This window comes from Macadamia integrifolia, chromosome 5 (assembly GCF_013358625.1).
Source record: "Macadamia integrifolia cultivar HAES 741 chromosome 5, SCU_Mint_v3, whole genome shotgun sequence".
Taxonomy (NCBI): domain Eukaryota; kingdom Viridiplantae; phylum Streptophyta; class Magnoliopsida; order Proteales; family Proteaceae; genus Macadamia; species Macadamia integrifolia.
The window spans coordinates 38,720,405-38,731,460 of record NC_056561.1 but is presented as its reverse complement, the minus strand read 5'-3'; the positions used below and the strand labels follow the sequence as shown (position 1 = coordinate 38,731,460).

The window sequence follows — 11,056 nt, the reverse complement described above, 5'->3', positions numbered from 1 at the left end:
CCCTCCACCCTCCAAACAAACAAAAAAGAAAAATGGGAGCCTACTTCTTTGTTTTAACATTATTGACCGTGAGTTTATATTCTGAACAAATACACTTAGCTCTTCCTTCATCTTAACATTCTTGAGAGGAAATGTATCGCTGACCTAATATTTCTTTCCATTGCTTTGTGTCTTGAGATCCATCATTAGGTTCTTAAGTTATTTTTTCTCATACCTATCATTCTGAGGACATTTTCATCCATTTTTGTATAATTTTTTTTATTATTTATGTAGGTGGGGTTCTGCACGAAGAGGGGGCATGACTGTTTTGGGGAAAGTTACTGTCCCAAAGCCTGTTAATCTACCCAGTCAAAGGTATTAGAGTAATGCTTCTTCCTGCTGTTGATTGGCTCCGTTTCTTTTTCTACTGAATTTCCCCCTTCTTCTGTGTTTTTGCAAGGTTGGAGAACCATGGTCTTGACCCAAATGTCGAAATAGTTCCAAAGTGAGTCCATACCTATCTTACTCCTGGCATTCTCTTATTATTTTTGTATTTTCTGTATATTTTTCCCTCTATATCCATGTTAGGTTTATGTGAGTTACTTCTTTCTTCAGTAATTTAGCTTGAACGTAGATTTGTGTGAGTTAAATGGTGAAAATAAGCCAAACAACTCTCTCTATCTCTTTCTCATATGGCCATATGACAGATTCTGGTGCACTTTTTAGGGGCACACTAAGCTGGGGCAACTGTTCTTCTTCTTCTGCACCAAATACATTGGGTTCTTTGGCATTGTCACCTCGTAGTTCTGATGGAGTTGCTGGTTCACCAAGTTGGTTTAATGGTCGCCCTTCATCTGGTGGAAATAGCACTCGGCCATCTACAGCTGGTAGTGATAGATCACATGAACCTGCGCCTAATGCTTGGGGTCCAAATTCTAGACCATCGTCATCATCTGGGGCATTGGCATCAAATCAGACATCGATGGCGACAACGCGTCCTCGTAGTGCTGAAACAAGACCTGGTAGCGGTCAGCTATCTCGGTTTGCTGAGCCCAGTTCTGAAAATTCTGTTGCATGGGGTGCAATGGGGACTGCAGAAAAATTGGTATTTGTCTTGTGGTTGAATTAACTCTTCAATTTCTAAATTTTAACTGCAAAGGAATCTGAAAAAAGAAGTGTGTTAACTGTGAATACATTGAATTGATTTCCTTCTCTAAATTTGTTAGGTATATGTTAATGTTGATGATCTTGCTTGTTTTAGTTATATTTTATCCAGCTTGTATCATAGTTTGCGTCACTTTTGCACTATGTCCTTATGGCCTGATCTACTTTAGTCATTTCATTATTTTACATGCAGGGGGCTGCATCCTCCAAGGTTAACAGGTTCACTCTGAGCTCTGGTGATTTTCCAACTCTTGGTTCTGAAAAGAACAGCGAGTGTCCTGGACAAAAAGGTATGTATTTTCTCTATTTTTTGCGGTATTTATGAAATTTCTTCTTGATTGTTAAACCTATAAAATAGGTTTGGAGTCATATTGACTGAGCAGAAGGATATTTTTTAATTATCTTTGTCTGTGCTATTTGCAACACTGATTTTAGAAAGTGTTGGAGATTCACATTGGGCATTCGGTATTGTAGCTATGATGGGGAAACTGGAATTTTTATATTAGTATTACTACCATGGAGGTGGTTGTTTGTCACAAAGTTTGGGAACTTTGTCTTTATCAGATCATTTGGCAAATGTGGGTCAATAACTTGCTCTCTCACTGATCAGATTCCAGCTGAAAACTAGTTTGGGAAGTGCCTCAAAAGCAAGTTCAAATTGATGGAAAGCTACAGAAATGCAATCAGATCCATTAGTGTACTGGAATTTTGTTGTTCAGACCTTTAAGATAAAATTTCCTGCATGAGCAGTTTCCCATGCCATTCCCACACTGACAACTTTTTACCTTGTGGACTGATCATTTGGCATTTTCCATGATTGGTTAGGTTGGGAACAAATTGGATATTCCCCATGTCATATTCAGTTTCCTATGCCATTCCCACACTGGCAACATTTCTACCTTGTGGACTGATCATTTGGCATTTTCCACGATTGGATAGGCGGGGAACACATCGGATAGGCCCCATGTCAAATTCGGTCCATCTCAATCATGTGGTCTACCTTGTTTGTGTCTTTTTACCCCTAGTTGTGAGGTTCTCAACAATAACAACTCAGCCTTGTCCCAACTAAAATGGTATCGGCTACATGGATCCTTGCCCTCCAATAAGCTTTAGTCTAGGTCATACTTGAAACAAGACCCAAGCTATGCATGTTTTTCCTCACCACTTCCCCAAGGATCATTTTAGGTCTACCCCTGACTCTTTTAGTTTCTTCAATTTGAATAAAATCACTCCTTCGTACTAGAACATCCATAGACCTCTATTGAACATGGCCAGGTCACCTCAAATGACTTTCTCATCGCTTATCATGTATTGGAGCTACTACCAAATCAACTCTAATATAATCATTCCTTACTTTATCTTTCCTAGTTTTGCGCCAATCCATCTCAACATCGTCATCTCTGTTATATTGAGTTTATCTACATGATGTTTCTTAGCTGTCTAACATTCCGCATCATACATCAAAGCCAGTCGTATGACTACAACAACAACAAACTAAACCTTAACCCAACTTAATGGGGTTGGCTACATGTATCCCCAAAAAAAGTAGGAAAAGTTGTGGTCTAAACGTAGAAAGGGGGAATGAAGAGATGCATACAGAGGGGGGATGCGAAGAGAAGTGCAAATGAAAATCAATGAAAAGAGCAAATGAATGAGCAAACAGGCACGATCCAGCAAGTCAGGAGAATATCGCTAAATGGGATCGACAACTCAAATGGATCCTTGCTCTCTAATAGGCTCTATCCGAGGTCATATTTGTTACAAGACCCAAGCTATGCATATCATTTCTCATAACTTCTCCTATGGTTATTTTAGACATGCCCCTAGTTCTTTTAGCTCCATCAATCGGCATCATATCACTACTTAGTGGGGCGTCCCTAGGCCTTCGTTGAACATGACCATGCCATCTCAAACGAAACGACCATACTATCTCAAACGACTTTCTTAGAGTTTGTCATTGATTGGGGCAACTCCCAGGTCAGCTCTAATACTAACATCATCATCTCCACTACACAAAGCTTCGCAATATGACACTTCTTGGCTACCCAACATTTTGCTCCATACATCATAGCCGGTCGTACAACAGTCCTATGAAGCTTTCTTTTGAGCTTTAAAGGGATACGTCGGTCACACAGTACTCTAGTTGCTCCTCTCCACTTCATCCATCCCACTTTAATTCTCTGTGAAACATCATCCTCTATGTCCTTGTCTTTATTTATAATGATCCCAAATACCTAAAGGAGTTGCTTTGCGGTATCTCTCTTTCCTCAATTCTCACCATGTCATTATCCATCATAGTGTTACTAAAATTACACAACATATACTTTGTCTTCGTTCTACTAATCTTGAAGCCTCCTGTTTTTAAGGTTGATCTTCATAGTTCTAACTTAGTGTTAATCCCTGTTTTTGTCTCATCTACCAAGACAATATCATCAGTGAAGAGCATACACTATGGGACCCCGTCTTTAATGCTCTTGGTTAGTTTGTCCATAATACGCACAAGGTAGACCCTTGATGTAACCCAATCATAATTGGGAATTCCTTGCCTTAACCTCCCACAGATCTCACACTAGTCATCACGCTTTCATACATATCTTTGATTATCTCCATTACTCGACACCCCCTCTCCGCTAGGATCTATTGGAGTAAGTTTTTAGGGACTCTATCATTGGATTTTCTAGGTCAATAAAGGCTGTATGGAGATCCTTCTTGATATCTCTATACCTTTGCATGAGCTATCTCAATAATTAGCTAGCTTTTGTTCTGAATCTAACTGTCATAAAGCCAAATTGGTTAACATAGATATGAGTCTATTCTTAGGCGGGCTTCAGTAACCTTCTCCCAAAGTTTCATAGTATGGCTCACAAGCTTTATGCTTTTATAGTTATTGCAACTTTGGATATCACCTTTATTTTTGTAGATTGATATTACAATGCTTCTCCTCCATTTATCTGACATCTTCTTTGTGCTCATAATCTAGTTAAGTAGATTAGTTAACTAATTAACTCCACAAACCCCTATGATTTTCCGCACTTCAATTGGAATTTCATTTGGGCATGGTGTCTTGCCAGCTTTCATCTTTCTTAAGGCTTCTTTAACTTCCGCAACATTGATCTTTCGAACATATCTATAATGTGTGATATCTTGTTGGGTGATGCAAATGTTTTGGTCATTTCTACTCGACTATCTCCATTTAGTAGGTTACAAATATATTCATCCCATCTTTTCATAATGTACTCATCTCTTACCAACACTCTTCCATCCTCACCTGGTCAAAATCTCTACTCTTCCTTTCTCTCATCTTAGCTATTTTATAAATAGTTTTCCCGCCCTTTTTTGTGTTTAAGTTGATATACAAATCCTCATATTTCTTCGCCCTAGCTATTCCCCTAGTCTTCCTTACTTCGTTTTTGGCTTTATAATAGCTCTTTTTATCCTTAATTACTTTAGTCCTTTGCTAGGTCTTAAAAAAATCTTTCTTGATTTAATGGCTGCTTGGACCTCATCATCCCACCACCAAGTCTCTCTAGGTGCCTAACACCTACCCTTTGCTTCCCTTAGCACATCTTTTGCAACCCTCTTAATACAGGTCATCATCTCGTTCCACATCTCATTGATGCCTCCCTCAAAGTTCCACTTCTCTTGTTTGATCACATTTTCAGTAAATGCATTTAGGGAATTTCCTTTTAATTTTCACCACTTTATCTTAGGGTATATAGGCTCCCTCCTCTTATGCTTCTGAGCACTCAGGCACAAATCCATAACCACCAGTCTCTGTTGGGTGGTTAGACTCTCCCCAAGGAATCTTACAATCCTTACACATCCTTTTGTCTGCCCCTCTAGTAAGGAAAAAATCTATCAGCCTGTCCTATGAGTTGTATGACTGTCCTATAAAAAATTTCTTCAAGTTTTAAAGAAATACTTTGATCACACATCACTCTGGACATCATATTTTAATTCTCTGTGAAACATCATCCTCTACATCACCTTTTTTTATTTATGATTGATCCCAAATACTTAAAATAATCACTTTGTGGAATCTCCCTCATCAATTTTCACCACATCATTATCTGTTCTAGGGCTCACCAAACAGTGACTCAGTGAGATTGTGACGAGGGATGTGGGCTGAAAACCAGACAACATTGTGCCAAGGGATGGGAGGGTTAGAGGATTGATAGTGGTTCCAAGCCAAATAGGAGGTGAAGCATCCCGTCGTGGAGGGGATCAAAATGGTTCAATCAACCAAGGAAGAAGGGGGAGAAGTGGAATTGAGAGATTGCCAGCTGAAAGAAAGGGAGGGAATGTTTGGAGGGGGGTTCCAGGAGCCATTGGAGATGATAGAGGTGACAACGGAAGATCTGGGGAGACCAGAGGAACAGACTGATCGATGGCCCATAAGTAGGGAAAGAACACTTGTTGGGTGCCAATTATCAAGCCAGAAGGAAGTATTCAAACCCTTGCCGATATGGGATTTGATGGCAGTCAAGGCCATAGGTCTAGCAATAAGGATATTCTTCCACACCCAAGAGGAGCTGGGTTTTATGCTATAATCCAGAGGGAGTCATTATAGAGAAGGGTAGAGTAGACCCAAGATACCCAGATGCTTGGCGTTTGGAGACCACCTTCCAAGAAAGCTTGAGGATGGCAGCAGAGTTGACATCTTTGATTCTCCTGATACCTAGACCACCTTGGCGCTTGGGAAGGCCGACAGGGTACCAACTGATGGGGTGAAGAAATTTGTGCAAATCAGAAACTTTCTATAGGGAGCAGAAGAGGGATTTAATGGATTTGATGGTGGATTTGGGAAGTTGGAAAATACCTGACCAGTAAAATATAAGAGGATTCGAGAACTGATCGGATGAGAATCAGGTGACCCGCATAAGAGAGAAGTTTACTCTTCCAATGTAGCCTCTTGTGAATTTGATTGAGCATAGGGGCACAGTGGTGGGTAGTGAGCCTGGAGGAGATGAGGGGAAGGCCAAGATAATTAATGGGGAGAGAGCCATCGGTGAAACCAGTGAGCTGGAGGAGATGAGCTTTAGAGGAATCAGAGACACCCGTAAAGAAGAGGTCGGATTTGAGCAGGTTTATGTGAAGGCCAGAGAGGGACTTAGAGAGATGGAGAGAGTACATGATGATGGTAGAAATGGAGACCTCATCAGCTCTGGAGAAGATCATAAGGTCATTGGCAAAAGCAAGGTGGGTTAAATTGGAAGCTTTGCACTTGGGGATGGGAGAGATGAGATGGTTGTCTATGTGGCATTGAATGGATCTGGAGAGGACCTCCAAAGCAAGGCAAAAGAGGAAGGGGGAGAGGGGATATCCTTGACGGATGCCAACAGAGGAGGAGAAGAACCCAACTGGAGATCCATTCATAAGAACAAAGAGCTTGGAGGAGGAGATACAGGCAATGATCCAATTGACGAAGGAACAAAGGAAAGGGGGAAAGACATGGAGAGCATGACTCTGTAGATGAAGTCCCATCTGATAGAGTCAAAATCCTTGTGAATGTCAATTTTGAGGAGAGCGGTGGAGGAATGAAATTTCTTGTGAAAAACGCGGGCAATCTCGTGGTGAAGAATGATGTTATCAAACATGCTGCGGCCAGAGATGATGGCGGATTGGTTGGTATTGACAAGAGAATTGATGACAACCTGGATGCGGTTGGCTAGGATTTTGGCAATGAACTTATAGAGGAGATTGCACAGGGAGATAGGTTGGAAGTCAAACAAGGAGGATGCGCCTTCTTTCTTGGGGATGAGACAGAGGAATGTATGATTGATTCAGCTAACTTGAGAGGGGTTGAAAAGGAAGCTCTTAAGGGCTTTGATGAGGTCCTCGCCAATGATAGACCAGCAAGAGGTAAAAGAACCCCATACTAAAGCCATCGGGACCGAGAGCTTTGTTGGCCTTGTGGGAGTGGACAGTCGCTAAGATTTCCTGGTAAGAGGGGATGGGTTGGAGGGGGAAATGAGATGGTTGGGGATGAACTTGTCAAGAAGATGGGGTGGGGGGAGGAGGAGGAGGGGGCAGAAGATGCCCTTGAAGTAGGACTCACATTCCTCTTTGATTTCAATAGGGTTTCTCAACGATACACCGTTACTGTTTAGAAGAAGGGGGATGGAGTTGGAGTTGTTTCTTGCTTTGAGAGATTTATGGAAGTAGGAGGAATTAGGATCCCCCAGGTCGAGCCATTTGATTCGAGGCTTTTGCTTGAGAAAGCTTTCTTTTTGGGACTAGAGAGAAGCCAGCTCCAGGGAGGTCTCTTTCTCTCCCGAGATAGGGAAGGGTTGAGAAGATCAGATTACAGCCGGATTTGAATGGATTCCAGCCTGGACCTACAGTCAAAAACCCTGAAAGAGATGATACTGAAGGTGGAGGCATTTTCCTTAAGGGCTAGCTTGACATTCTTGAGCTTGTGGGAAAACAAGATGAAAGGAGAATAACCAGAGGGAACATGGATATCCCACACAGATTAGACAATTAGAAGGAAGCCAGAATGGGAGGACCACATGTCAATGTATTTTAAGGGCTCGGGACCAAAGGAGATTATAGGGTGGATGAAGAGGGAGATGGGGTTGTGGTCAGAAATGCTAGGAGGGTTGAAGATGGCGTGGGAGGAGGGAAGGAGGTGAGCCAAGCTCGTTGACAAGGAGACGATCTAGTACAAGCGATTTGATTAGAACCTGATCTGTTGTTGTGCCAAGAAAGTTTGATGCCAGACCATCTAAGGTAATCTACACTAGAGTCCTCAATACAGGAGTTGAAGACTTTAATAAAGGAGGGGTCAATGGGAGAACAACTCTTTTCGTGGGCATAATGAACCACGTTGAAGTCGCCTCCCTAGAGGATGGGAGCCGACAAGGGGGGGCAAAAGCCAGAGGTCATCCCAGAGAGGGATATGGTCGGCAGCTCTATTGAGACCATATATGGTAGTGAAGAAGAAAGGAATGTCAAAAGTTAGATTGGAGATGGAGAGGTGAATGAATTGAGAGGAGGAAGAGATGAGGGAGGCATGGATTTTGTTGGGGTCCCACAGAATCCATATTCTCCTAAGAGGACTGAAGGAGTAAATAGAGAGGAAGGACCAATACGGGGCAATAGAAGTAGCTATGCTCGCGGCATTGGCTTCAGGCACTCTGGTTTCGAGGAGGCAGCAAAGAATGGACCGAGAGGACTTGATGCGACTGCGGATCTCAGATTGCTTAGCCAAGGAATTAAGACCTCGGACATTTCGGATGGTTCAACAGATTACGGGGAAGGATGGAATATGGGCACGGATACCTCAGAGGCACAGAGGTTGGGAAGGGAGGATCGGGTAGGCTGACTGCGGTGGGGACTACAATAGCTAATGGGAGGGGGGAAGAGGGCTAGGATGGTAGGGTGGGGGGGGATAGGGGTTGGAGCTTAAAAGAGAGGAAGTGGTATCTTCCGGAGGAGGGCTGGTAGAGACAAAGAACGGGCTTGCAGTTGTGACATTAAAGATGCCCCCAGGGGTTGGGGTAGACGCGGCGATGGGTTGCCTCAGTGGAGGGGGCCGAAGAACCTAAACCAAGACTACAAGAATTCGTAGTAAGCTTGAGCGAAGCAGAGGTAGGAGCCATGATAGTAGTTGGAGGACGTGGCAGGGGGCCTGGAAGAGGCCCATAGGTGTAGACGGAGATGTGACTGGCAGGGCCCTGTGATAGGTTGGAAGAGAGCAGCAGGTTCGAAGATGCTGAGGCAGACATGGTAGGGATTGGCAAGTGCGGGGTAAGGGAGGAGCTAGTACTAGCGAGCATATAGGAGGAAGGAGAAGCTACAGGTTGTTCCGTGAGGGAACTAAAAGCAGGCTGTTGCCAATCCTTTAAGGAGCGCGGCGTAACCTCGAGCAATGCAGAGACTGGAGCCAGGATGCTAGTTGGAGACGACATGGCTAGGGGGCCTGGGAGAGGCCCAAGGGAGCTGACAGAGATGTAGCTGACGGGGTCTTGCAACAGGCGAGAAGATAGCAGGGTCGAAGGGGTTATGTGAGGCAAGGCGATGATGGCCGTCGAGGAAGTGGATGGAGAAAGAGACGTGGTAGGAGTTATAGTTTGGAGGCAACTATCGAGGAGAGACGGTATCAGCGAAGGGGCCTTCAAAGGGTAGGGACAAGCTTGTGTCGAGTCGCATGAGGTAAGGGTGTCGGGTGAAGGAGAGAGGGTCATGGGTTATCGAGAAATGGGTTTGGGTTTGGGTTTGGGTCGGGTCGGAGGTAGAGACCGATGGGGGGGGGGGCTAGATGGTGGGCTTAGGAGTGAGGTGGGTTGGGAGATGAGGGCTTGAGGAGGAGGAGGTCGCATGGACCAAAGAGGGTCATGGGCCGGCCTAGACAGATGGGCCGAGGTGAGATGAGAAAGGTTATGTTATGGGCCGAATAAAGGTTGGAGGGTTCAGAGAGGTCTAGATGAGGATAGAGGGAGGTAAAAGAAGGGATGGAAGGTGAAAGAGAAATAACGTGGAATGGGAGAGGTAAAAGAGGAGGAAGGCTCGAAGGGTGAGGGCGGCTAGGGTTAAGAGAAAAGGGAGTTACAGAAGCAGTGATGGTAGGGGCTAGATATTGGTCAGGCGACAAAAGGGAAGAATGAAGCATAGAATAGGAAAGAAGGCTAGATGACAGCGGTTGGTAGGGGCCAACAGTGGCAGGCCAATGAGCTTCCAAGGATTCTGCAGCCTTTTGGGCTTCATTAATTAGACGAGGGTCAGACGGACCAATAGGGGGATTGGAGGCCTTTGTACGGAGTCTAGTAGGGGAGGTCGAACCTTGCCGACGGTGATGCTTTCGAAGATTTCTGCTCCTCCAGCCCAGGCTAGGGTTTCTAGATGTGTCAGAGGTGGAGTGGGTAGTGTTGAACGGTGAAGTGGTGATGGTAGTGTTGTTGGTGAGGGGGGGGAGGTGCGTTGTGGTGCTGAGGGCTGAATGGTGGGATGAGATGGAAGGAGATTGAGGTGGGATGGTATAGTTTCTAGTGGGGTTGTGGTCAGGGATATCCATTATTTCATCTGGTTCAGGGGGCTGGAGTTTCAAGCAGCCTAAGGAGCGATGGCCAAAAACTTTGCAGTTGGAGCAGTGTGGAGGAGCCCAATCGTAGCAGACTTCTTGGTGGGTCGTGACCCCTTTATCATCCATGATTAGGATAGAGTTTGGAGGAGACGATCAGCTAATACTTCCACACAAATCCTAGCGTACGATAGTCGTTGCATTCTTCTGGTTTTGATGTCAGTGAAGAGAGTAGTACCGAGATTACTGATCCGATCAAGCTCAGTTCCTTTTGGCACCAAAGGTGCAAAGGGATATTGGGGAGAGTGATCCACAACGGAATGGAACTGTAGTCAAGTTTGTGGAGCTGCATATGGCGGTTCCATTTGTGAAGGAAGATGGGTTTGTTTCCCACATGCCATGGACCACCTTTAAGGGCTTTGCACATATCTTTCTCTAAGGAGAAATTGAAGAGAAAAATTCCGTTGGCCAGCAGGTGAGTATCTAGTTGATCAGAAGCTTTCCAGTGGTTGTCCAGGGATTTTCCACAATGGGGAAGGGAGGCCGACTGCCTAAGAAGTGTCCAACCAGGTAGAACCTCCATCAGGAGATCTTAGAGTTGAAGGAGGCTGTTAGATACTTTCCAACACATTTGTCGCTGAGAAGGGAGGGGGGACAAAGTGGAGGGAGAGGTCTTCTTTGGGGAAGGGAGGAGAAGGGTTGAGGTAAGAGGACCAAGTTCTGGAGGGAGGAGAGTGTGGAGTTAGAGTGGGGGAGAGAGGGTCTGAGGAAGTGGCGAGAGGAGGTTGCTTAACAGGGGTCCTCTTACTATAGGTTGCTTGCCTAGCCAACACTTAGATCCGGCTCTACCCAAACTTTTCTAGTTTACCCCAGCATTAACTACCTATCCGA

General features: G+C 44.5%; 1 protein-coding gene across 3 annotated transcripts in view; it reads left to right on the top strand.

Moving 5' to 3' along the window:
• LOC122079787 (protein MODIFIER OF SNC1 1-like) overlaps positions 1–11,056 on the top strand; it is a 50,026-nt gene that overhangs the window by 28,543 nt on the left and 10,427 nt on the right. For all 3 annotated transcript variants that reach the window (XM_042646502.1, XM_042646503.1, XM_042646501.1), the window contains exons 3-6: positions 274–354; positions 440–484; positions 706–1,084; positions 1,337–1,433. In XM_042646502.1, the coding sequence (XP_042502436.1) occupies positions 274–354; positions 440–484; positions 706–1,084; positions 1,337–1,433 (602 nt within the window). The remainder of the gene's footprint in view (positions 1–273; positions 355–439; positions 485–705; positions 1,085–1,336; positions 1,434–11,056) is intronic.